The 27,309-nt window shown below is 49.7% G+C and overlaps 1 protein-coding gene across 1 annotated transcript; it reads left to right on the forward strand.

The window, feature by feature from the left end:
• The first annotated feature begins 933 nt into the window (after nt 1–933).
• Nucleotides 934–27,037, forward strand: SLC26A9 (solute carrier family 26 member 9). Its single transcript, XM_040616944.1, has 22 exons — nt 934–1,025; nt 1,203–1,455; nt 10,645–10,771; nt 11,734–11,873; nt 12,189–12,299; nt 12,596–12,771; nt 13,226–13,390; nt 13,971–14,123; nt 14,520–14,602; nt 14,888–15,035; nt 15,771–15,884; nt 16,317–16,394; nt 16,726–16,821; nt 19,078–19,184; nt 19,757–19,826; nt 20,067–20,159; nt 20,617–20,733; nt 21,308–21,625; nt 21,835–21,889; nt 22,254–22,399; nt 23,181–23,258; nt 23,889–27,037. Exons 3-22 carry the CDS (start codon nt 10,647–10,649, stop codon nt 23,934–23,936), a joined length of 2,421 nt encoding a protein of 806 aa, XP_040472878.1. The 5' UTR covers nt 934–1,025; nt 1,203–1,455; nt 10,645–10,646; the 3' UTR covers nt 23,937–27,037.
• The last annotated feature ends 272 nt before the right edge of the window (nt 27,038–27,309 follow it).

Raw genomic sequence — 27,309 nt, forward strand, 5'->3', positions numbered from 1 at the left:
CAGGGAAGTAGGACACCCCACCTAACTTCAGATGACCCCTGTGCAGGTGTCACAGCCTGAGCAACACATCAGCTATGTGTTCCATGGAGATCCACCTGGAAGCACCGGTTTCTCTCCACAAAGGCTGCCCAGCTCCACCTGCAGCATCTCCATCCAGACCCTGGCTCCTACCCACACCTGTGGCTGCACAGGCCCTGTTCCCTTGGGAAACCTGTCCCAGAACTAGAAGCAGCTCCGGCTGCAGGTCCGAGGGAGGGAGGGAGACTACCTGCAGGTCCCAGCACCAGCACAGCTCCCAGGAACCAGCCCCTTCTGCCCGGGGGACGCACTGCCTTTCCCCACCTACTCTAACCTTGGGGCTCTAAGGAACCCTCCCCATAATTTCCATCAGTAAATTACCACTGAATTATTACCCTCATTAAGTGCCATATATCTGCTAATATCAATCACCTGCAAATAAATCCACACATTCCAGTACTTGGTATGTTGTTATCACACTAGAAGATAAACAGCTCAGCAGTCCGTGCACCCAGGGCTCCATGTTTGACTCAGGGGAGATCCTGTGCTGTCCTTGTATCTCCCAGTGCCTCCCGGCTTTCCGGGCAGCCCCAGTGCTCCCCAGAGTCCCCAGACACTCCTCCGTGCCCTGTACATCATCCTGGCTGGTCCGTTGGTGGACACAGCCCAGCAGAGTGGCTTGGGCCACACTCAGTGAGTTTGGCCGAAGCCGAAAGAGGCAGAATGGGAGTTACAGTTACTGAAACTGGAATTTGACCAGGACTGCAACCTCCTGTTACAAGAAATGCCAAAGAACCGTTGATGGCTGTACGGGGCTGGTTTCTCTATAGGGCAAGACCTTGCAGTTCCCTGATCACACCCACCAGGACTTTGGAATAGCAGCTTTTGCAACAGGGAGCTGCTAGCCCTCCCCGTGAGCCCCCCTGTCCCCACGTGGCAGGAACCGTCTGTCCGTGCAGGAGGGACACCTGGATTTGAAGGGGACAGAGCAAGTCTGAAAGTTTCACGTAAGTCACCCCCTGTGAGCAAATTACCTTGCACAGGACTGAGAACTTCACAGGGTTTTGCCAGCGCTGGGTGGGCAAGAAATCCAGCCAGTTGGACTTCTGCCCTGCCAGTGTCCCAGCCCAAGCCCCAAGCGTTTTGCCTCCCAGTGTGACTGCATTTTACTCTCTGTCTGCCAGGGATCAGTGGCATTCCCTCGGACCTGGCGTCCCCACTGCTGACTTTGCTGGGTCCTACACAACGTGCCTGGCCAGGGCCTGATGCAAGGAGCAGACAGCTCGGAGGACAAGAAGCACCAGCAGCCTCCTCGCCTGGGGCTGTTCCCGTTTTGCTCATGCAGTGTGCCAGCTTTGGGATTTTACTTTTCGTATCGGCTAGACTGAAATGAAGCTGACGTTGCTACCAAAGCTCGGAGCTGGGCTCGTCCCCCAGGTGAGACCTGTCCCTTCTGGACACACAGGCTGGCTGCACAGCCTCTCTGCTCGGCAGCTTCTCGTTTTCAAAGGCAGACGGATGTGATTGGAGTGGAAGCTTCAATTCAGGGCTCTGTGGTCCTATTCCAAGCTCAGATACTGATCTCAAACGGGTCATTTATCCCCCTGTGCTGATGGCCACTTCTCCAGCTCCACAGCTCTGCCCGCATTGGGATGTCAGTTTAGGCAAGTGAGGGGAAAAAAAGCCTTTCATTGGAGCTCTGCTAGGAAAATGCCAGTTCAATGATGGCAAAAAAAAGTCCCTTTCAGCATTAGTTGATTGCCCAGGCAGTTTGGCAATGCCAGCATCGCCTCTGCAGCAGAGATGCTGTTTCCTTTCTTTCTGTGGTGCCTTGTGAGCAGGTCCCCTGTGGCTGGGACCTTTGGGTGCTGGTGTTCTGGCTTCCCTGGATTTGCCCCACAGCAGGGACCACTGTGTGCACTTGTGGGTTGGTCCTCCTGCCATGTCACGCGTTTCCGTTTCAAAGGGCTCCATCCATATCAGGCTGCCCTTTAACAAAAAACACTTGATATGGGTTATTAATGATATTTACAGGATAACTGCTTGGCAATTATTACCTCTGTCAGATGGCAATGAATCAGTCCCCTTCCACCAGCATCCTCTGGCAGGGTGTTCCTCTGGCATGCTCCAGACACAATGATCGATTCCCATGCAATGGGGTTTCTTGGCAGTAAACACTGATGCCTTGTGCATGCACAAGGTACCAGAGATTTTTACTCTGAGAGCCTCTGGGAGTGAGCAAAGGCAACATCATTGCTTTCTCCCTTCCTCCTGCCCCAGGCATGGACCCTCCTTCTCCCCCCTCTCTCGGTGCCCTGCCTTCTCTCTCCCCTTTCCCTTTTCCCATCATTTTCCACACACACAAGCTAATAAATGCTCAGAGGTGGCAGCACACCCCACCTGCCCTGCATCTGTGCTCTGGGCTCAACCTGGAGCAGGGAGGGCAGCAGAGCCATCCCCTATAAGCAGCTCATGCCGAGCTGTCCCTGAAGACAAAAGGAACATGAAAGATCAATTCCTTCCACTGCAAATAACCCCCTACAGCTTCCTTCTAGTGGCTTATTCCTTTGGTGATGTCCCCTGTTTGATGTCCCTATCTATCGCATCATCTGCAACATCCCCAGGAGTACCTGGCTCCTGCACTCTCGACTCCCTCTGCGGTGGCAGGACACCATGGCAGGAGGGGACAAGTCCGTTCCCCTTGTCTGAGCTGGCTGCTGCCTGCCAACACACATGCCACACCAGCACCTTTGTCAGTTCAAAATGTGGCCTCTCCCGAGACATCAGCAACTTCCCAGGCCAGGGATCGACTGGTACCTCTGCAGGGTGGCTCCCAAGTCCGCAGCTCCCACAGCCCATCCCAGCACCTCCCCGCTCCATCCCTGTCCACTGCCAGGGGCATCTGAGGAACTTGTCAAACTCTCCTGCAGAGAGCACGTGGCGAAGGTGTGGCTCCTGCCTGGGGACCATGCCTGCAAGGCTGATGACAGATAGCCCAGCCTGATCCGCAGGGCACATCCCTGCACCATCGAGGGCTCCGACCTCTTCCCGGTGCAGGTGCAGGGGAAGGGAGCCCGTGCCCTCTCTCCTGGGCAGGCAGCGGGGGCTTTGCCTCTCTTTCCCACTCCTCTCATCCCTTTGAACCTGGAAATAAGAAAGAAACTGCTTTCCCCTGCCAATCCCATCTTCAAAGCCCGAGCGGCGGGGTCCGGCGCTGGCACAAAGCACACCATTGTCCATTCCGGAGGCGGAGAGTCGGCCAGAGCACAAAGGCCGGGGAGACGCTACCCACCGCGCCGGGAAGCTCGCCCAGGCCAACAAAAGCATCTTCTCCTGCCCCGAGTCCGAAGCAGGCGAGGGAGGGGGCCTGGGGTGACGGTGAATATGAGCTATTGTCACCGAGAGCCCGGAGCATGGAGGGACCTGCAGAGGTGATCAAACGGCCCAGGCCTGAGTGGGAAGGGGTGGGGTGAGGGGGGACATCCAAAAAAGCCCTTGTCCCTCTTCAGATCTCTCCTTATCTCCCCTGGCTATCTCCTGGGCTTAGCCTGGGTGTACCTGCTTGCAATTACCTCCTGCAAGCCAATCAGGCGCTGAGCACAGCCCTCGGTCCCCTTGACTGAGGTGATTTATAAATGACTCACTGGCTTATTTGAGCACAGACTCCTGCACACCTCCTCGGGAGCACCTCTCTGCCAGGGCTTTCTTGCCACATCTGCAGCTCCCCTCGCAGAATCGGCCCTTTCTCTGCCCGGCGAGGCGCAGGTAACCCAGCTCCAACAATCGTGCTCTTTGTCTGGGTGGGCGTGGGGGATTTACACTCTGGTTGCACAGCCACTGGGTGTGAGTTTCAGTATTTGGAGAACTGGTACTTCTTTTTTTTTTTTTCCCCCCCCCTTTCTCTTTTTCTCCTTCTTATTGCAAAGGGGATTTACAGCAGCAGATTTACTCAGGAATTAGCAACACCACCGATCCAAGAGCTTGATTTATGAAGAGAGGCTGGAAGAGCCAAATATGTGAATTAATTATTACTAGAATAAATCCTGCCATCTTATCCTGGCTGGCTCGTGCTGAGATCTGTGGGGGGATTTGCTTGGTATAGGAGAGGCAATACTGATGACAGACCCTCTGTTTCTAGGTCCTTGTTATGACCAGAACTTTCTATGCATGGGACTATGTAAAGCAGTCCCTGTCCCAAGGATGTTGCAGCCCAAATTAGACTTTGCACGTACAGGCACAGGGAGAAAGGATGTGGACCCTGCAGGCAACGGCTGAGGAGCACCCGCTGCGCACCGGAATCTAAACTAGACAAGGGGCCTTTGCTGTTCAGGAGATCCTGGTGCACGGGTGCATGGCTGTGGGCATGCAATCCAATCAGGAGGGAATTTTAAGGCTGGGAATGACAAGTGCTCCCAGACTGGGACCTGTCAGACTGGGTGCAGGGTCTCCAGCTCCTCCCAGTGCCACTTCATAGGATGTTTAGGTCCAGTCTGGGCAGGTTCCCTCATATACAGGCAAAAGAAAATACCCCCATAAGCTTGCTCCGTTGTGGTAAACTGCTGTTCAAGCAGCTAAGATGCTTTCTGCTCTGCCCTGATAAAACTTGTCTACTCCTTATTTGTAAGCGAGCTGAAAACTTAAGCTGGGGACCTGTCCTTCCTTGCCTTGAAGAGAAGTCCTTGGAGTGACACTTGTGGCTGGCCACACAGTATTTCTGCCCCAGGTCAGAGATTCCCAGCAGAGAAATGCGCCCCATCCTCTGCCTCTGGGGAAGGATGGACTGGGCGATCCCAGAGGTGTTTTTCCTTCTCCAAGAGCGAATCCGCAGGGGCAGGGAGCATGTGCAGGAGCGAGCTCTCAGCAGGCATCTCGGATAAGTGTTCGCAGGCAGAACAAGAATGCTGCAGTCTGCAAACTTTTTAATTCCTTGGGATTTGCATTGCCCACCTGCTCTTCACAGGCGGAGGGCGAGGTCTGTCAGAGGCATGTGGAGAGCAGAGACTCGTGGCAGTGAGGGATGCCGAAGTTTCACTCCTTTCCTGCACTTTGCAGCCTTCCCTCCTCTCCATCCCAATGGCTCCGTGTGCCGAGGGAGCTCCAAGGGGATGTGGAGGATGGACACACTGCTTCCCAGGGGACAGACTCAGATGCCGTTAAGGGCAGGCACTGCTCCCAGCACCGCTGTGCCACGCTCGGCAAGGTGACACCTCTGGGGGACCACAGTGGCTTTCTGAGGACTGTGGTGGGGTGATATCTACATCCCAGACCGCAGCACCCCAGGCCATGTGCCTGCTGCCTCACCCCAGCCCAGCCCTCCCTCGGCGAGGTACGGTGCTGGATGCAACTACAAAAGTAATGGAGAGTTAGGGTGGGGTTGAGAACAAGTGGGTTAATCAAACAAATCACAGAATGGGCCAAATCTGGGCTCATTTGCACCGGTGTCAGTGCAGAGCAGATCCCCCATGCCCGTGGCATTTGCTGCATTTACAACAGCATTAAAAGGAGCAGAAGCCGAGCCACTGGATATAAGCTTTTTACCTAATAAACAGCCTTTGAGACAAATGCTTTGGCTTCACCTTCAGTAGCTGGCAGATGTCTGCAGATCTTATTATTCTGGTTACCAAGCGCAGAGCTAGTTTGGTTAGAAACTCGTGTGAAGTGGTACATCAAACATTGGCACCGGCCCAGCGCCGGCAGAACAAGAGAACAGTGCAGGGCTCCTGCCCGGTGCCTGCGCTGGGCTGGGTCGCTTAAAACAAGAAAAGGACCATCTGCCTTATGGAAATCACCTATTTAACACTCCAAATATTTAATCTAAACAAAAAGAAAACATTGATTTAATGCCTGGCTGCTTCGTGGCAAAAGTGTAGGAGTGGAGGAATGGGATGGCTGCTCCCGAGGGGCATGTTAAAGCCGAGGCTGCAGCACGGTGCAACGTGATGGGAAGGTGGGAGCTGGAGGGAAGCAGAGATGTCTCCTCCCTGCCCCTGCAGCCGTGGCATACGGCTCCCTCCGTGCCTCACCGCGGTCGGGCAGGACCAGTTATCGCCTCCCAGCACCTCTCTCCCCCCTTTCCCTCTCCCTCTGGCTTTTATTCCACTAGCCATCACGATGGTTCCTGCATGCTGCTCATGGAAAATTGGCTGAAACAGCAAAGTTTTGACTGAACTTTACGGCACTCTGGCATTTTGTCTTTTCTGAGGCTAAAAGGTGTTTTTGGGATAGGATATTTTTCATAACTGTTCTATAAGCTGTCCTAGAATCAGCTTTTTCTATTTCCAAAGGGCAAAGGTTAAGAAAAAGTTAAACCCCAGGGTCAAACACTGTGTGTATTCAGTGTGTGGCACCGTGCGTGCAGCCAGCTGCTCAGCCTCCTAAAACACAACCTCCACTTCCCTGCTTCTTCCCCTTCCCCAGACTACTAGGAAAGATGTTTTTATCTATATACTCACGCCAGAAATATGGGACTATAGATCCAGCTTTACCAAGATGCTTTCTTCCTGTATCCGTTCATTTGGAGATGAACCCTATGGCAATTCAGAGCCAAAGGTAAAACAGAACTAAATTGGATCAAAGCAATTTTAACTGTGAGCAGAAAGGTGTGCCCAGTCAAACCGCCCAGCTGAAGACACTGACCCAAATGAACGTGCTGGGGGTCCCGTGGTGATGAGCTCCTGGTGTGGCCCATCAGCCAGACTGATGCCAGGAGGTCAGAGAGAGTGAATAACCCAGGAGCACAGGGGTTGATCCACTGGGCTGATCGGCATCTGATAGCAGAGGTGAATTATACAACATCCTTTTGAAATACCTGAACTGACTGACAGCAGAAACCTCCTTTTCCTCCTGCCTGTGTGCTTTGTGAGCCCAGCTCACACCAGAGGCGTGAAAGGGAGAGGGAAGCGGGTGTGCAGCATGAGGGTGAGGCAGAGTTCAGCCTGAGGGAGCACCCGGCACCGCAGTATCCAGCACCACAACACCCAGCACCGCAGTATCCAGCACCACAGCACCCGACACTGCAGCATCTGGCACCGCAGAGCCTGGCGCTGCAGCCACCCTGTCCTTCCCCATGCCGTGCCTTGGTGAGGAAGCACAGCACAGGTCTCAGGGGAGGAGGTGACGGCTTCCTCACCTGACCTGGTGAGTCCTGGGCTCTTTCACCGTGTTGCCCCAGGGCTTCCATGGCACCTGCAGCCGGAGCTGTGAGCTGCAGGTTGGGAATCACGGTGGACACAGTGCTGAAGGCACTGGTTCAGTGGGACAGGAGTCAAGACCTTGTCCTGGTGTCGCAACCAAACCCTTGCACCTGTGCTTGCCTTCTCCAGGCAGACCTTGTCTTCTGGGGTAGGGGCGAGTTGCTTTTTATAACCCTGTGTTGGGCAATGGAGCTGGGAGAGAGGCACTTTTAATGAAGATTCATGCGAGACTTGGAAGAGAGCAGAACTCTGAACTCCATCAGCTGAGAAGTAATCAGCAAGATCTGCAAGTGCATCACCTCATGCAGGGGGAAGGGGGGGGATGGAGGTGGGCAGACAAAGGAGGAAACATTATTTCACTGATTTTTTTTCTCCCTCAAATTTAGCAGAGGCTTTCCCTGAATGTTCAGCTCTTGCACTGGAATCAGTTGGGGCCCTTATATCACAGGACGAGATGCTTTTCCACTTAATTTCGACTCACACTCCTTGGACTGGGCTCCCTTTTCTATGCCTATGCCAGCACAGGAAAGTGGCTTTGTGCCAGTGGCTCCTATCAACACTAGCCAGAAACTTCAATGTGACTTTCCTCTTCCCAAACACAGCTATCACCAGCACGAGGACAGAAGATAAGAGCTTAGTAAGTGTATTTGCAAGATGAACACTGGAAAAAAGGTCTGTGCCTGACGTGCATAGGCTGGTTTGAGACTGGCAGGCCAGGGATCAGCCAGGTATGAACAGATGGGACTCTTAGCTGATGACCTACGGGGATAGTATCTTTCACCTGCATCATATTCTTGGAGAGAAGCAGTTCTGCCTTCGTTTGCTTGCTCCAAGTATCACACCACAGTTATGTACCCACTGTGCCACAATTTCTCCAAGACCCCAAGCTCAGTAGACGTACCAGTGAGGCCAAACTTCATGTTTCTCAGCATCACCCACTCTAGCAACACACTGGAGGAATGGGCTTCCTGAAGAGCTTGTAACAGGGGCTCTGCACTTGAAGCTCTTCCCCCAGACCTCATCCTTTATTTCCATACCCATACTGGAACAGAGCTCTTGAAAAAACTGGTCCCTGTCATGCAGCAACTTACTGGCACTCTGTTTTTCCCTCCACACATGTTGCATTGCTTCAGCATCCTGCCCCAGCTGCAGGATTTAAAGCAGCTCTGCAGCTTGCCGTCATCTTATCCCATCAACACCAGGACAGCTGGCTTTGCCCTTTTTTCAAGGAGCAGTCACACAGTTCATTCTCTTTAATTCCAAAATCTCGAAGGTTTAACCTGCTGTTTGATCTAGGGCAAGGCCAGTGATAAGCCAAGTCAAGAACTTGACTCTGTCCGAGACGCTGACATCATTAGTCTGTTTGTTTAAGATGGAATTTAATCATGGGGGTATTTTTCCCTCTACTTGCCTTGTTTATTATTTTTCGTGATTGCCAGCACTTTCACTCAGCGGGGGAAATTCATTAAAGAGCTGTGATATCATTGGCTGATTCAGTCTGTCTGATGGCAGGCACACTGCTCGGCAAGTGATGGAGCCAAGAAATAAAGCTAAGGGAGACTTCTTGCATCAGAAACTCGGGTGGGTTTATCACCCTTCAGAAGCCTGTTGCTGAGCCTGGACCTGGGCCTCCAATTATTCACGAGGCAGAACTAGAAATCTAGAGCAGAGCTGAGGGCTGGGACCTGGGAAAGGCTGGGCATGCTGGCAAGTGCTCAGCAACGGGCTCTGGAGACAGGAACAAGGCTTGTGCAGATTGATGTGGGAAAACCAGGGAATGACCATTTATCGGATGGGCTTCTGGCATGCATGTGGGGACTGGGAAAGAGCCTAGGACACCGCTTAGCTTTGGTTGCAGCAATCCTCCAAAAAGTAAAGCTTGTAATTGCTCTTGGAAGGGTGTCTCTGGCTGAAAAGGAGCAGCGGGGTTGCCAGGGTGTGCATGCCTGCAGAGGGCACTGGATTAAGCAGCTGGCCATGCAGGAAGAGGGGCACATCTCCTTCACCTAGTGGGCCCTCCAGAGCCATAGGTTGGGGTCCTCCCAAGCCAGCATGGATGCAGAACAGAGCCTGGAATCACAAACACCCCATTGCTGGAGCTGTTTTACAGCAACCTCCGCTTGATTTCCCCTGTGCTCACTCAAGTAGCCCTGGCAGGAGTGGGGGTTGATGACCTCCCTTTCTAAACCCATTAGCTCTTATTTGCATAATGATTCTGTTGACCTAAATTCTCCCAAAAGTTTCATCTGCCTGCATCATACTTTCCTGCCTGCCCTGGACTGCTGGGCTGCTCTGCTACATATTACTCATGTCTTCCAGCCCCCACTCTGAGGTAACTGCTTATCAGCAAGGACTGACATTAGTCCTACAGATGGACATTTTGCTCATCCTGGTTCCACTGAACTCGGTGTCAAGGTGTGCACTGATTCAGCGGTACTTACAGGGTCAAAAGAGGAGAGGGGAGGACCTGGTACATTCAAATTACTCCATGAGCTCTCAGCAACCTGGATGTTGTTTCTTGATTTGTTCTCTTGACTGAATCACCAGCTTTTCCCACCCCCTCTTCTACTCCTGTGTTGGGCAATGACCCACTTAGATACATGCCATACCACAAATAATTACCAACATCCTTGGTTTATAGCCGACCACTTCCTCCCTCCACTCCCAGCCTCTCCAGTTCCTAATGATTCTCCCCTCTTCTTAGGTATTGCTGTTCATAGTAAAATAAGGATTGTCTGAAGTTCATCACCTTTCTTTGGTGAGACCCAGCCACTGGGCAGGACTAGTCCACCCAGATGTTTCGGCATCCTCATCACTGAAATGAATTAGCAACGGTTATCTTTCTGCACATCACTTCCTAGAATAAACCAAGGATTCATCCACAGCCTCTCGCATCGAGTGCGAAACAGGAAGGCTGATGAATGCAAATGAGACCACTTGGCAGCATAGCCAGAACACCTCAGATGGAAACTGCCTTTCATCATGGTGCCAGTATCTACCATGGCAATGTCAGGGCTGCCCAGCATTGCAGTCTCACCACCCCCACTGGCAAATGGTGAAACTGAGGCATGAGAAAGGTCAAGTGACTTGCCGGAGGCAAAAAGGCAGTCACTGGCGGAGCTAAGATTAACACCCATGCTCATCTGCCAGACAATCCAGGACGCGCTCCGGTCCCCTTCACGTGGCATCGCTCATTAGCATCACCTCAAAATAGCTGGGAAAAGCTCCCGGTGCTGGGGAGCAGTAGCCCCCGGTGCTGGGAGAAGCCACTCCCAGGACCTGCCTCTGCGCCACAGGGAAACTATTTAGGGTGGAGATGTTTGGGGAGGGCTCCCAGACGCTGGAGGTGTCCGGTCTGTTAGGTGGGGCCAGCTCCAGTCACATTCTTGGCTTTGCTTTTTCTTTTTTTCTGGGAAAAATTTAAATGATCCAGTGATGAACCACGCCAGGCCTCGCTATGTCATTGAACGTCCTGCATATTCGGTCAGCCTCTTCGATGAAGAGTTTGAGAAGAAAAGCAGAACTTACCCCGTTGGGGAAAAACTGAAAAACCTCTTCAGGTAATATAGAATGCTATAGCTGGGGCAAACGTAAACCAGATTTGGTCTGGAATTGGGGCATAACTTAGACCTGGGGATATTAGTTCCCATTTTTCTCCTGGGAAACCTTCTCCATGATCTTCAGGGCTTTGATGGACGAAAGGCACAGGGGAAATGCAAATTGTACTGGAGCAAGTGAAACTGGTTATTCTTTTCACTGCCTCAGCTGTTAGGCTGTAAGGCAATTAAATAAGCAAAACAGTTTGCACTAAGCGCATTTGGGATTTGGGGTTCTGTTTTCCAGTGGGTTTTTAATAGTGAAAAAGGTAAAATTGGTGATGTAAATACAGGTGTGTGAATTATTTCTTTAAGCTTTCCGACTGGGATTTTATTTTATCAGCTTTCTGATAATAAACAGTACTGGCTTTCCTTAAAGATCAGTAATTGTGTAAATAAAGATCGATAAACCTACTGATCGCTGTCTTGGAAATCTAGCTCCATTCCTTGGAAAAGTGAAGGCAATAATACAAGAAAGAGAGAACATACATGTTAGCAGGCAGAGATGTGAGATATTGCATGTGTCAACCCAAGAAGCAAGCTTCTTTCAGACACGCTCAGAGTTTTTTTGACCGAGCACCTGAGAAAGTTCATCTTTGGCTCTGTGCAACTGCCTCATGACTCTCTGAGCTGTGTTTCTTCCCTACAGCTCACCTGTGCCCTATGTGAAGGGTATCAAGATATTGGGGAGCTAAATCCTTCGAGAAGGTCCCCACAAAACTCCTCCATGGCATGTACAGTTAGTTAATTGCAAGAGCCTTGCACTCTCGCAGGGAAGGGCTGTGCACCAGACACTGGGCTCAGGATTTGGCATGGGAAAAAGGTTGAGACATTCCAAGGAAGATCCTTCTTTGCTCCCTTGCTTGCTCACTTCCCAGGTCACTTCCTTCTTTACTTATTTGCATTTTTTGTTTTATCTCCTGTAGATGTTCAGCTTCCAGATTCAAACTTATCCTCTTTAGCCTGTTCCCAATACTTGTATGGCTTCCCAAGTATAAAATTAAGGACTACATTTTGCCTGATGTTCTCGGTGGGCTCAGTGCAGGGACAATTCAAGTGCCACAAGGTGAGAGACAATGACTTTCTGGGTCACTGGGAGGGGACACTTTGCCACTTCAAGTAAAGGTCTGTAGATGACAGCTGATGGGCAGTCGGGGGGGGTTAGCTACCTTTACTGCTGACATGCATAAACTCAAGTTCCACCTTCAACCTGGTTGTCCCTATATTTCTCTGCGGTGCCCTTCCCTGCCTTCTTTGGCCTCTCCTGCCCAGAAAGCAGCAGTCTGTGCTGGCCACGGCACCTTCTTGGAGGTGATGTGTGAGCGGGGCAGGGGGCTGACACCAACTGCACGGACCTGCCCATTTCCCTTATGTTTTCCAGGGATGGCCTTTGCGCTGCTGGCCAACCTACCTCCCGTCAACGGGCTCTACTCCTCCTTCTTCCCCTTGGTAACATACCTCTTCCTCGGCGGTATCCATCAGATGGTGCCAGGTAAGAGTCTGCAGAGCAATCTGCTGCACAAGGCAGTTCAGTTGTGGCTGGGAGTACTCGGTGTGTCCCAGAGTAGAGGTGTTTGGGCATGTTTGGTCTGTCAGCGGTTTATGGGATCCCTGATTCTGGCTGCACAGCGGGATCTCACCCCAGTGAACCGCTGCTGGATGCTGCCAGGGAGCTGGCTGCGGTGACGGGCTGGGTGCCTCGGTATGGACAGCCTAACCTGTCCAAGTGCCTTCCAGGACAGGATGCTCTCTAGTGAAAACTACTGACATCACCGTGTTGTGCTGTAGGTACTTTTGCAGTCATCAGCATTATTGTTGGCAATGTCTGTAATGAGTTGGCTCCAGAGTCGGACTTCCAGTACTTCAACCATACTACCAACGAGACCAGTGTGAATACCACAGCCCTGGAAGCGGCCAGGCTGGAAATCTCTGCCACGTTAGCCTGTCTGACAGCCATCATACAAGTAAGGACTTGCTGCACTGCCTCTTCCGTGTCCTTTGGCCAGAGCTGACCCACACAGAGTCAGCTGAGCTCTCTCCCTGGAGCAGAGATGGTGGTAGCAGATGCTAGAAAAGGCCTCACTCCTCAGTGGATGATGCCTCAGAATAGAGGTTTTGGGGGGATCCCACCCCAGCTGCGGTCTTGGTATGAAATCCTTCAAACAGACTAGCCAAGGGTGAGGCCAGCCACTGGGGCAGGGTGGCAGCCAGCAATGACACCCCAGCACCCTGCACCTCTTCCCTCCCCATCCCTGCTCTGGGACAGGCTGCTCAGCCCAGCCCGTGCCGTGGCTGCGTGGGAGGGATGCACCCTCTCTCCCAGCGGAGCAGCCTGCCCGGCACGGGCACACTCAGGCTCCGCACCTTGCCCTTTCAGGCTGACATTCTTCTGATAACGCCTTGTCTGTCCTACCCTAGCTGTGCCTGGGATTCGTGCAGTTTGGCTTTGTTGCTATCTACCTCTCAGAGTCTTTCATCAGGGGCTTCATGACAGCAGCAGGGTTGCAGATCCTCATCTCCGTGCTCAAGTACGTCTTCGGCTTGACAGTCCCATCTTACACCGGGCCCTTAGCTATCGTCTATGTAAGTGGGTGCTCTGGACAGGGGCCTTCCCTGCGCCTCCTCCCCCAGTGACCACCACACCACAGGCATCACTGCCACCCATGCAAGGGAAAGGGGGCTCGGAGAGAAGGAAAGGGTGGAGGGAGGGGCAACGTGACTATCTGCACCCCTACGCGGCTGCCACTGCATTTCCTATACAGTATGATCTGAGTCCTCATCTGCTAGTTTCTAATTAGAAATAATGAAATGGGTCTGGGGCTTGGGGACAATATGAACTGTGTTGCTTTACAGCAGGAGTCTTGCACAATTGTTAGCAACACAAACTTTTCCTGTGAGCAGGTTTACCCATTCCTGGACTTTCCTGCATCTTCCATAGATGCACTCTCCATTGATGCAACTAGGACTGCACTTAACCGGACAGCAGAGACCCGGGGCTGGTTGCTGGTCTCTCAGCAGCAGGGTTTCTAGCACTTGTCTCATCCTCATCACATCTCAGGGTGTTTGCTGTTGATTGTGATAAGAAATGCTCTCCACTGTGCTGTGTACTTTGTCCAGAGTCTCTGTTTTCCCATGACACTTTCTCCTCTTCTCTCCCCTTTAGACATTCATTGATATTTGTAAAGGTCTGCCCAAAACCAACGTGGCCTCCCTGGTCTATGCCTTGGTCAGTGCTTTGCTCCTGATCATTGTCAAGGAGCTCAACCTAAAGTACATGAAAAAGATCCGGATGCCCATCCCCATGGAGATCATCATCGTAAGTGATGCACGAGCTGTCCCTTGGACCCTCCAGGAGACAGTCCCTCCCCTCTCCTTACAGCCCTGGGACACCCACTTCTGCTCACAGAGGGCCCATCACGTAGAGCATCTTTGCACTGAATATGACATGGCCCCCATATGGCTTGGGGCCAGAAACTGGGCCATCCTCATAGAGGATACCTCCGATGCCCAGCTCATCCCTGTTAGACTGTACCTGCATCCTGGTGATGCCGAGGATGAGGAACACAACTCCTGCTGGGGAGGTTCTCTCCTTTCCTAGCCTGAATTTGGTGCTAATTTTCTACTGTCAATCCCAGGAGCACAGCAAGCTCAGTGCTTCTGAGAGAGCTCATGCTCTTTCTGCTTACTGCTCTTTTATCCTCTGTACTTTCAGGTAATAGTTGCAACCGCAATCTCTGGCAGCTTTAACATGCCCGAGAAGTATGGCATGCCAGTAGTTGGGAAGATCAGCATGGGGTAAGTGCATGTGCAGGTCTGACACAACTTCCAGATAAATTTTATTCCTCCTCTTCTTCCTCCAGCCTGGAAAACACCTCGCTCTTCCTTGCTGTATGACAGTCCCCTTTCTGGACTGTCAGGCAGCACTGCTTGAGCCCTCTTACACCACTGCCGCCATCCACTCAAGCTGTCCACAGTGTAGACACGGATTATGTCATTCCTGAACACACAATCTCCTCACCCACTTCACCAGCCTCCAGACACCAGTGTCACAACTGCTTCTCGCCTCCGCTCTGAGTGCAGGTTCCCAGCGCCAACCCTCCCCCTGGTGAACAAGTGGAAAGACATGATCGGCACAGCCTTCTCGCTCGCCATCGTGAGCTACGTGATCAACTTAGCCATGGGGAGAACACTGGCAGCCAAGCATGGCTACGACGTGGACCCCAACCAGGTAACGCTTGGTCTGGAAGGATGCAGTCAAGGACCGTTCCCCTTGCTCTCAGGCGTGAAAGGAAAACCTCGCTGCATGAATGGCAAGCTTTCAAACAGGCTCTGCTTAAAACAGACGTGCTGCTCCCATGCACACAGGCTCGCGTGGCAGCTTGCCATGTATGGGTCAAAAGGACATGGCAGATTCATCTCCCATGGACTGGAGAGAGCCTGCAAAAGGGAAGAGAGCCTTAGTCTGAGCTCTCTGCTTTGCTTTCCCTCCAGACCTGAGCCTTCAGCCCTAAGCACTGGCACAGACGGCATTTTTGCAGGTTGTTGGAGCACAACGAGGCACATGTTATTTCTCACTGAGCAGAGAAAGACCTGGATTCCTGGTGTGTCACCTAGATACTGCGAGAGGCAGGACATTAAATAATCCTCTTTTGTCATCACTGGCACAGTGGCAGCTTTCAGTAACAGCCATGCATACCACATGAAGCCCTGCCCTTAGTGTGTCAACAGATGACAACGTGTTTATGTGGAATTGTGCTTCCAGGTTTCCCTGCTATGCCACAGCCCATTCCAGCTCATATTGGAAGGAAAGGGTCTGGGACACACTGCAGGGAACCCAAGTCCCTTTCCTGGCCCCACAACCCCAGGCTCAGGCACCTGCTCTCCTGCCTGGTAGCTCACACGCGTTGGCAGGGCAGGACAGGCAGCTTTCCTCTCTGATGACCACATTCCCCCATCTCCACAGGAAATGCTGGCCCTGGGCTGCAGCAACTTCTTTGGATCCTTCTTCAAAATCCACGTGATCTGCTGCGCTCTCTCTGTCACTCTCGCCGTCGATGGGGCAGGAGGCAAATCACAAGTCAGTACCCTCTTTCTCCTCCTTTCTTCCCTATGTGACCCTATTTGACCAGCTGCTGCACGCTGCCAGCCTGACATCGCTGCTGCAGGTCTGCAGAAGCTTCATATCTGAGTGCTTCACGTTGCTGTTGTTAAAGCAGAATTTCTTGCCTCCCACCCCCATTTTGTTCCATGGATGGTTCTTTGGATTGGTCCCAGATGTAAGGCTGTAAATCTGCCTTCCCAGTCTGGCTCCCTCAACTGAGCAGAGCTACCACGTGAGGGAAGCTCAGGGTTATCTGCAAAGTCCTAGCCTGTTTCTCAGAGGCAATCATCTGCTCACATAAAACACTGCAGTGAGCAGTTGTGTCGTTGGCTGAAGCAGCAGAAAAAGCCCAGAGGGGGGTTAGGAAGACCCTGATGTTTGCTGAAATTATTTCTTTCTTTTCTGCAGGTGGCAAGTTTCTTTGTGGCCTTGGTGGTTATGGTGACTATGCTGGCTCTGGGGATCTATCTCGAACCTCTTCCAAAGGTAATAAACAGTGTGGCCATTGCATCACATACTCTTACACACCCAAGCAAAGGCACAGTCTTGCTCCAGAAACGCTTGATGCAAATTGCTGCACAGCACAGTTTGCTCCTGGCCTGGGGTCCTGTCTGCACTGAGTCTCTGGAAGCAAGAATAGTCTAAAGTAGCATACTCAGGTCCAAGTGAGACCTTTGTGAGCGTCACTGTTTCCCATTCCCTTGTGGTAACTGGACCAAGGAAGGCAGATGCTGCAGAAAGTATCTGCTGCAAAACGTGGCGCATCCACACTGCACATCCACATCCCTGCCGATAAATGACCCCCTCTTCTCTGCAGTCTGTCCTGGGAGCCCTCATCGCGGTGAACCTGAAAAACTCCCTCAAGCAGCTGGCTGATCCCTTCTACCTGTGGAAGAAGAGCAAGCTGGACTGCGTGAGTGCCTAGGGAGGGATGGGAGGCACCCACCTGCCTTACCCTGGCAGCTCAGCCCACGGCTGTGTGAGGCAGAGGCAGGGCAAGCTGCCTACCCCCTCGGCAGGCGCTCGGGGGCGGGAGGGTGGTATGAGTCCACTGCAAAGGTGGGTTTTGCTCTCTCAGTGGGATCATGCTTCCAACCCCTCGCCAATGAGGTGCTGAGCCGCAGCAGAGCCTGTCCTGCCCAGCTGAGCACTCTCATGCTTAGCGCACATATCAGAAAGGCCTGAACTATTACCTGCTCTGTTTAAATGCCAATCAAGTGCAGAAGCCTGTTTGCCCAGAACTAGCCAAACCGGCCCTGCTCAATATCTAGGAGTCATGACTTAAAAACTCACACAATAGCCCTCCAGGGTGAAGAGAGCCCTTCACAGCGATAAGGACTCCAGGCACTGGTTGATGTATAAACCCAGGCAGGGGGTGCGGGGGAGTGAGAACGGAATTTGGAAATGTCTGACATAAAAAGACAGTGTTTGAACAGGACTCCCACGGCTGAGTGGTGTCTGTGGACACTGAGCCAATATCCTGTCAGGTCCCAACAAACCGCCTTATCGGAGAAATCTGGAGTCCAAAGGGGCTGACCTGAATCATCAAGAGCTTTCCCAAAATACTGTTCAAACAGGTGCTGGAGAAGAGACAGGTTAGCAGTCCAGGCAGAGACTTCACAGGGCTGTGATCATGACGTGAAGGCACACTCCAGCATAGGGCATGAGCTACAAAAAAATGGTCCAAGCTTAGGAGTGAGCCCGGCAGACTGACCAGACCAGGGATGTGCGAGGTCTGAGCTGACACGGCTATGCAGGCAAGAACCGGCAGAGCGGGAAAGTTGCTGATGGGAAGATGTGATTCTCTGTCAGGAATCGTTTATGGCAGTTTAACCACATCTCTGAACAGGTTCTGCTGATGCCTGGTGGGTAGGATGGAAGGTCTCGGTCAGCTCTGGCAGGTCATCTGAGGGCAGGTGAAGTTATTGCCCTTTATTGGAGCTCACAGAGGGGAGCACAGCGCTCCGCAGCCCCCAGCCCAAAGTCCGGGCAGACACCTGAATGGATGATGGACTGAGCAGAGATGCACGGTGCTGCCTGGGGAACACCCTGCCAGTGTGTCTCTGCCAGATGTGGTCACTGCAGCGGAGGTGAAGGGCAGTCAGAAACCCCTCCGGTTTGCCCTGACTGTGCTGTGTTTCCACTGAGCTGCTGGAACAAAGCTCTTGCTACCAGCAACCACAGCCAGCCTACAGTTCAGAGAGAGTGGGGACCAGGCAGATGCCAATGGAGCGAACTGCATTCCCCTGACCTTAATCTCCCTGGAATTTGAACTAGATTCAGTGTCCTGTCCTAAAATGGGAAACACCGTTCCTGGGTGTTGTCAGACCATCAGCATTCATTACCTCAAGCCTGGTTGTGTTTCAGTGCTAACTGCAGGCATCACTCCATAGATACAGCCCAGCTGGATGGAGGGAAGCACTTACTTGCCATTTATAAGTACGATGCATATAAATTAAGATGCTGAAGTCATCAAAGTTACTCTGATTTGTCCAAGGTCAAAGTCATGTTTTGTCAGTCTTGAGGGTGGGTTTATAATAACCTCATAAAGATTCTCAGAGGGCAGGTTTATATGCTTAGGCAGGACTAATTTCATATGGAGAGAGGTGCTCAGGTGCTAATATATAAAAATGACAAATGACAGAGCTCTGAGCTGAGAGGTGGAGCCCGTTTTGGTATGCTCTGTCATACTTTGTCATCAAATCTGTCCTGTGTTCAGGTCATTTATTGTAGGTGCTCAGACGGTTTTCAGAGAGATGCTCATTCCTTCTGAAATGCTCTGACAGCAGGAGTTTTGTTGCGGCTGGGAGCAGTTATTGAGCAGCAGATGGTCTGATCTGCAGGAGCCTTTTCTTGACTAGTTAGGCTGATACCTTCTGAACTGAATGAGTGGTATGGGTGCTCATGGAGCTGTGAAGAAACACACTAGCTGCATTTACAGCTGAAAAACTGGGGCTTCTGGCAAGCCTCCCAGCAATGATGTTTCACATGAAAGCAAGTAATAAACTGTATCATTAGAATAGCTGCAGAACTCAGGTCTTGGTCTTTTGATCCTGAGTTGTGTAGTTCTTGGGGTCCAGAATATCGGCACAGAGCTATTTTCCAACTATCACTGGGCTCTAGCCTATGGTAGAGTAAAAAGACCTGCCATGCTCTTCTCTTTCTGCAGTTGGTCTGGCTGGTGAGCTTCCTGTCTGCCTTTTTCCTGAGCCTTCCCTATGGAGTTGCTGTGGGCGTGGGATTTTCCGTGCTGGTTGTGGTCTTCCATACCCAGTTGTAAGTACCAGTGCAGCTACAAAAAAACAAAAGAGAAGAAAAAAGGTCCCAGTTGCAGAATAAACAACAGATTATTTTTATAACTGACCTCTGGCCCATGTTTCGAAGGAACGCGTGGCAGGAGCCTGGGGGAGTGCAGGTGTCCTCCCCGGCCCCTGGAATGTGCAAACAGGAATGGCAGGCGCTAATTTACTGCCTGCATTCCCACTCCAGCGCATGGTTAGCGATGTGCACATCCCAAGGCAGGGGGAAGTCTGAAGGTATTTACTTCAGCACGAAAAGCTACCTGCATAGCTCCCAGCAAAAAATCCTGCTCATACAATGAGCCTCATATATGTGCGGAGACTGGTGTGAAGCTTTCACACCATTTTTAATCCATCAAAGCCCTTTATTAATATTTCCCAGTCTGGGATCTCAAACTGCTGACTCTTTTTTGCCCTGTAGACTCTGCAGGGATGAAATCTAAGTATTTTCATAAAGCAAATTTTCAAATCCTGGTATGGAATGTGAAGCAAAGCAGTTTTCTCCCCCTGCAACACTTACGCTAATTCTGATGGCCTCTTTTCTCCTAGCCGTAACGGCTCTGCCCTGGGCCAAGTAACTTCCACTGACATCTACAAGAACCCTAAAGCCTACAACAAGGTAAGCAGAAACCAAAGCATCCTCAGAGGAAATGCTGTTCTTTGCCACTGGTACCCAATGTGATCAGGAAAGCCAAGCCCATCTCCGTCTCAACAAAGTTGTTTGCTGCTTGTGTCAGGGGTAGCAGGAGAACTGCTGTTCAGTTTGACCTTCCCAGTTATCTGCTACCCAAACTCCCAGCCACCCCCCACCCCCCCAACACCCTGTCACGCCTGGTTTGAGCTCTTGTCTCTGTTGCAGGTACATGAACTTAATGGGATTAAAATTGTGACCTACTGCTCGCCACTATATTTTGCAAACTCAGAGATATTCCGCGAGAAGATTATAGCCAAGGTGAGCAACGCCCTAAGAAACTTCTGCTTGCAGCCAATCCCAAATGGCCTTTGCTTTCTCCTGTATCGCCACATGGAGATAATTAAGCCTAGGATGATCAAGAAAGATGGTCACATCCATCCTCTACTCTTCCATCCTTTCCTCCCTGATCTTCAGGACTGTTTGTAGACCTCATTTTAGAGGTTATGTGTGAATCCTGGCAGGTATCCTCCTCCAAGCTCTGCCAAAGCAGAGTCATCCTGCTTCTCTGCTCTCTCCTCCCTGCATGTGCAGGTACTCTGAAACAAAATCTGAAGATGTTGTTTGGTTGCCATCAGGATCACCTCACTCCTGCGCGCAGCCAGTGCCATCCTCCTGTGCCACGTGCCACAGGCTGGGAAATAGCAAGAAAGAAATAGCAGCCGCTGACTATGAGGCTGAATAGACTTTTTCAAAGAAAACTCTCTCTTCTCCACAGACCGGGGTGGATCCTGGTAAAGTGTACTTAGCCAGGAAGAAATATGTGAAACGGCAGGAGAAGGGGACAGCACAACCACCAACAAAGCTACCAAAATTCCTACTGAGGCAGAACAAGGTAACTCAGTTTGGGTTCCTGTGTCAATGAGTAAGACCCCAAGTCCCCATCAGACAGCTCCTCTTGTCACAGGATTTTCTGCACTGTCTTCCCAGCCACTTTTACCACCTCTTGCCTCCTTTACTTCCCACCCACATCTCCATTCCTCCCAATGGCCAAAACCTTAAGATGCAGGAGAACTGGAAATGGCTGGGAGCAAGAAAGCTGTAGGGATGCCTAGAATGAAAACACGGTGAACGATCTGCTAGAAACCAGGCTTGCCCTCTTTCTCTAAGGATGCATCTATGTCAGTATTTCAGTTCAAAAGTGTCCTCCTGAAGCATGTTTCCCAGTCATCCCAGCTTCATTTGGTTTGCATTGCTCAGAAGTCTTGAAATATGTGAACAAGAATAATTTACAATTAACCTAACATACTCCAAACCCCAAGGGACATTCAGTCTAGCTCCAGGCTGGAGTTAGTCCACATTAAAACACTTCATGCCACTGAATACCTTAGGCACATTCACATGTCAGGATCTCAGCTTGTGCTGATTGATGTGCCCTGCCCTGACTGTGCATTTGTGCTTTGCTGTAGACCTTGTCTTTGCAAGAGCTCCAGAAAGACTTTGAAAGCACCTCTCCAACAGATACCAATAACAACCAGACGACTACTAATGGTGCCAGCATCTCTTACGTTACATTCCGTCCACCTGCCAATGGTGCTGGGCAAGTGAACACCTCCAGTGAGCTGGGCAGCATCTCTACCCTACAAGGAAGCACTTTCAGTGTCATGCCTACAGCAGATGTTGACCCTGTGATGACAGCACCACCCTATATCAGCTTTCACACCATCATCCTGGACATGAGTGGAGTGTGTTTTGTTGACCTCATGGGCACAAAAGCACTGGGCAAGGTTAGTTCTGTATTAGAAACACAGCCAAACAGCAGGTACTTTCTACTGTTTTGGACAGCTCAGATACCCTCCTCAACAGAAGGTTTGTGTGGCTTTCTCCTTCAGTATCCCCAGGACACATGTAAAGCCCTGGATAAAAGACTGTGTATAAACACAAAGCTGGAGCAGCAGTGTTATTAATCCTCTCTCTCCCCTCTCATCCCTTCTAGTTGTGTTCCAGTTATCAGAAGATTGGGATTAAAGTGTTCTTGGCAAACGTGCATGGTAAGAATCCACAAAGAACAAATTTCCATGTGAACTTCTCCTATTTATGTGCTTCTGACAGACAGGAGATTTTTTTGGGGTCTTTATGCAGACTGTGCAAGTTGTCAGCCTTTTGTTGGACCAAACCAGAACAGATGATCTGTGTGAAATAGCTCCTTTCATTTGGGAAGTGATATGACTGGAACACGTCCACATTCAGCATGTAGAAAAATAGTTCCCTACACTCTCGTTTATGCAGCAAACCTGCTTCTTCCCTATGCATCCCAGCCTTGTTTTAGCTCCAAGGACCAGTGTCAGCCATGCACACCTTCAAAGGCTTTCTTCTTTGCTTTCCTTCTTGCTCATGTGCCTTTCTGTTCTCCAGCCCAGGTGTACAATGACATTAGCACAGGTGGAGTCTTTGAGGAAGGAGGTCTGGACCAAAGTCACATCTTTTTGACAATCCATGATGCTGTTTTGTTTGCACTGGCAAATATCAAAGAAGTTGTCCACCCGCCCATCTTAGAAGAGGTAAATTTGCTCCCCAGTTTTTCTCCAGCTCTCAGTGTTCCACTATTAGGTTTAGATGCTGTGGCAGCACAAAGGAAGAACAACAACTCACTACTGCACCTAATAAAGTTTCTTGTTTATCTCAAGTGGTAAAGGTCTAAATCCAACAATATATTTCATATCCTAATTCTCATGTATAGGTCAAGCACCTACTGATTGAACCGATTTCAATGGAAATTCAGAAAGGTAAATGTGTTCGGCAAAGCCCTAGCTGGGAGATGAATGTTATCCCAGCCTGGAGAAGCCAAAAGAGCTTTCCTGGCACTATGTCCTCCATTTGGTGTTGCCTGGAACATGCAGCTGCACACAAAGGCATAATTTGGCTCCCAGAAATGAAGGCAAAGCACATGCACCTGTCCTTGAACAGCCTCAACATCCATGACTACTTCACTGGAAGGGAGGATAAAAGGCCGAGGCAGGAATGGGGCACAATACAGGGTCAGACAGGCTATTTCCCCAAACATGGATTGGTTTATTACATAACTGGAGTTGGAAACAAAGCAGTGTTAGCCAGTTATCTCACGAGAATAAGTTAAGGTATCTCATATCTTCGCAGAGAGATATGTAAATGCCAGCTCAGTCACAGGATATAAACAACTGAGACACAATTCCTTCTGTACCCCTTCTTCCTGGGCATTCCCCCGGGAGCACGTGTGTTGTTTTAAGCCTGGGTTAGTAATTTTTTTTGTGCCTTTCAACGCTGCACTCTGCTAATCTGTGGATTTGATTCCTTCCTGCACAGAGGCCAAATCAGACAGAGCTCTCCATCTACGACGAGTCTGTGGACGAAAGCAGTGCAGAGTTCAAGAACCTGGAGGAGGTTAGTTCTAATGCCAGGGGTCACTTCTTCAGCTGTGGACATAAGGTGGAAATCAGAAGTTGTGGTTGGGATTGCTTAGATGGAAAGTACCCTGTGCCATTGCCAGGCAAACTGCTAGTAACAGTAACACTTTGAAAAGGTAGCTGGAAAAACAGTTTTAAATCCTCATCATGAGGAGCTCTGGCAGGCACCTGGATGAAGGAGCAGCTAGGTTACCCCACAGGCGAACCCTTTAATCCATTCTGGGCCACAGAGCTCAGGTTCACAGTCAGACCCATGGTGTCCATGCAGTGGGGTGAACTTGGAAAACCAGGTTTAGCTCAAGCCCAAAAGAAGGGTCACTGGTCAAGTCTTTCAGCACTGACTTTGTTAATGCTGAAGTGATCTGCAGGCACTGAAGCCAGGTCCCTGGGAGGAGATACATTCCAATGCTGACCTTCCCCATGCTATCCATGCAGAGCTGGAAGCAGAGCAACCTCCCCACCGCCAGCTTTCCCTTGAGAAGAGGGGCTGGGAAGGGTTGGAGTTTCTGGTGTCATTTTTCTGTGTGACCGAATGGCTGCTGAGCTGCATTGCTGGGTTTGTGCCATGGCACCAGCTCTAACCCAGCATACCTTGTGTGCCCTTTAGGAGATGTTTGGAAGCATGTTCCACTCAGAGACCCAGACAGCTCTGTGAGCGCACAGGGAGCGTCAGCGTGCGGGCAAACTCTCCTGAACAGGCTCTGCTTTCCCATCCCTTCGTGAAGAGCTGCACTTCTACCTGGGGTTACAATAAGTTGCAAAGCAAGAGACCGTCACACCTCTTGAACCGATAAACTCCTCCCCCGTTCCTGCTCTACTTCTGGTATTCAGAGCAATGGACTCTGGAGCAGGCAACAGAAATCTACGGAAGCAGGAACTCAGGAAATGCTATCTCATCAATTACAGAAGAGAAGCGAGTTCGTTTGAAGGCAGGTGCCTTAATACATGGGACGATTAGTCATTATTGCCAAGTGCTCTCCTTTGTTTCACACAACTGCACCCTTCTGCCCACATAGGCATTACGTAATTTGGGCATCCCCCTTCTTTCTTATCCTTCCTCCCTCTTTTCCTGATGAAGTGAAATACAAGCAAATATGAAGAGCCTCTCAAGGCTTTGATTCACAAACAAAAGCAACTCTTGCAAGGTGCGGCGACGCAGCTTTGTAAGGTAATGTTGTTCTAAAATGTGCACTGACCTTCAGGGTTTCTGCACAGGAAGTGCAAGCCCCTGAATTTCCCTGCGCGCCTGTGTAGCACCACCTCTGCCTTTCCCGTGGCCCCTCTTCCATGACCCCCTTGTGCTGCTCTCTCTGTGACCCAGAATCCCAGAAATCACTGCCTCAAACCAACGCTGTATTTCTGACACCCCAAAGTACCTCGATACTCTATCTCAGCAGGGCTACTTTCTGGATTACATTTTTTTTTCTTACTAATAGGACTAACTTGTAATCAAAAATAAGAATTCCTTGTTATAGTATGTTTCATGCACATGTTGTCCTGTCTGCCCAGTGGGTTGAGTATGTGCTCAAAAGACCCAGGGTCCAGTTCAAATCCCCTCCGAAGTTTTTCAGGGATCTTTCTACTGACTGAATGGCATTTCAGAGAAGGCTCTTAAGACTGTGAATGGCATAAAAACATTAATCCTAAGGGTGTTCTGACTCTTCCCATCTTCTTGTTGACTGGAGCAACTAAAAGATTTAGTCCAGAACGTGGATGGGTTCTTTGGGGAAAGATGCTTTTCCCAAATCATTTTGATCACAAATAGAAAATTCAGGGCAGAGAAGGAAGCCCCTTCTGCAGGCTTTTCATGATGCCAATGACAGAGAGCAGTAAAACTGAAATTTTAGTGTATTTTATGCCTGCAACTAGGGAACAGCCCAAGTGACACCCCATGCTATGCAGGGCTTCTGGTGACAAGCTCTCAAATGGTCACTTGAGCAGCAAGAGAAAACTCTTGCGATATTTCCGTAACAATTCTCTACTACATGTTCAATGATTTTCACTAAAATTCACCACAGGCTAATGCCACCAGGATCATCTACCTCTCAGGCAAACAAGCCTGCCTCACTAACCCAGAGATAGACAGCTGAGATCTTAGTAATTTCTAAAAATCCGACATCTATTAACAGTTGAGTGATGCTAATAACAACTGGTATTTTAGTTTCTTTTTCTGATGCCTTCCCTTCTTACTTGGTGCTGATGTTGTGACAGTAATGACAAGATGGCAATATAAAGCCTGAAAAATCTAAGCATAAGCCAAGAGTTAAAGGGACCCTTTTTTCTTCAGTGCATTTCAACCTCAAATATGGCTTTTATGAAAATAAGGTTATAAAAAATTTAAGATAAAGATACATACTGGTATGTCTTCAGTTGCAATGGAAGCCATTTCTTTTGTTTGAATTTCAAATCTTCCTACAAAGTACTTTCAGCACTGGGATAAAATGCAAGCATCAACAAGAAAAAACGAACAGTAATGCGAGTAAACCTGGACAGTCTGTTATCTTTCCATGAACGCAAAAAATAAAAAGTGGCCTTAATAATAAAAGTAAATTATATTTTAAAAAGTTATTTCTATTTTATTACTCTAAGATATTAAAAATATTAGCAAGCTTTAATGTACAGTTTTGAAGTACATATACATTATTGAGCTGATTCACTAGCAGATTGCTAGGAGGCTTTCTGGGGAAAGTGGGGCTTTCCTTACAGCTCCCAGATGTCCCATTTTTAAGGAAAATAGAGCTTCATGAACCATCATAGCTAGACAACCATTAAAGGAAACAACATCAGGACCCTGACAGTTTGGTTTTATGTAACACCTCATTAACTAAGTCACCATTTCTCTACCTCAGTTTCTGATTATGTGGTGCAGGAGAGAGTAATAAAACCAAAGGAGGTTAGTTTCCAAAAGGAAAAACCCGCTAACTAATGGTTATTACTTATTTTAGACAGCAGTGATTTTTTTCCAGAGCCATGTATAGCTCATTTTATAAGTTAAAATCGAGAGACTAATTCTCTTAAATGATCTTTGAGGGTGATTACTCATGGTCTTTTGTTACTGCCTGAGCGCTCTTTTTAGTTGCTCGTTTGAAAAAAGGCAACAACGAAATTCGTGCAATGGAAAAAGAAACTCTCCTACAGTAGCTAATCAATATTTCTGTACCTCTGAGGTGGCATCACATTAAATGAGGAAAATGCCAATTTCCAGTTCTTCATTCAGGGTTAACTGCAGCAGGCTGATTTCACAGTCTCAGGGCCTGACAGGCCAAACACAGGAAGCCTCAGAGCAACAGACCATGTATAAAAAATAAGACTGTATTTCTTGAAGTTCCTACAAGCATAATGGATGGGATGTCAAGAGAAATGGCTTGAAAGCAGCAGCACTGACTATATGCTCTGCAATTCTGATGACCCAGGAAGAAGAATACCTCGTTTCTGTAGCCATGGGCCAACTGTGGCAATATATGTAACATCAGTAGGCAAATGGCATTGTTGCAGGCACAACATGGCCAGTTCAAAGTCTGAATTTCCAAGTGCTCTGGCAAGAGAATTAGGGAAGCTCAAATTCATGCTGGAGTAGAAAACTTTTATCTTCCAGTGTCCCTTTATTGCTCTTTAACAGTGATGTTGATGTGTAATGGCTCTGAAGCCTTACCTGATAAATGCATGATGTATAACCAGCTCAGAAATGTTTGTAATTTATTTAATTTAATATCGGTTTTGTTCTTTTTTTGATAATAAAGAATGTGTGAATAATCATCATCTTCTGCTGATTTGAGAGAGGTTTTCCATGGCAGCTCCCATCTGGTATTAAGCATCTCGGGACAGTTTATACAACGGGAAGATGGGATAAATCTTCAAATTCAGTACAAGACAGCTGTGAAGAAGGGAAGAACGACTTTTCCCATCATGCTCCTTGGGGAAACTAGGCAAAAAGTAACGCATTTTGAAAACCAGGCGGATTTTAACCCTGTGAGGAGTGGGACTGGCACACCCCAGGGCCCACCACCATGCTGCTGGGGCCCGTCCCT

The sequence above is a fragment of the Falco naumanni genome, chromosome 17 (assembly GCF_017639655.2).
Source record: "Falco naumanni isolate bFalNau1 chromosome 17, bFalNau1.pat, whole genome shotgun sequence".
Lineage (NCBI taxonomy): Eukaryota > Metazoa > Chordata > Aves > Falconiformes > Falconidae > Falco > Falco naumanni.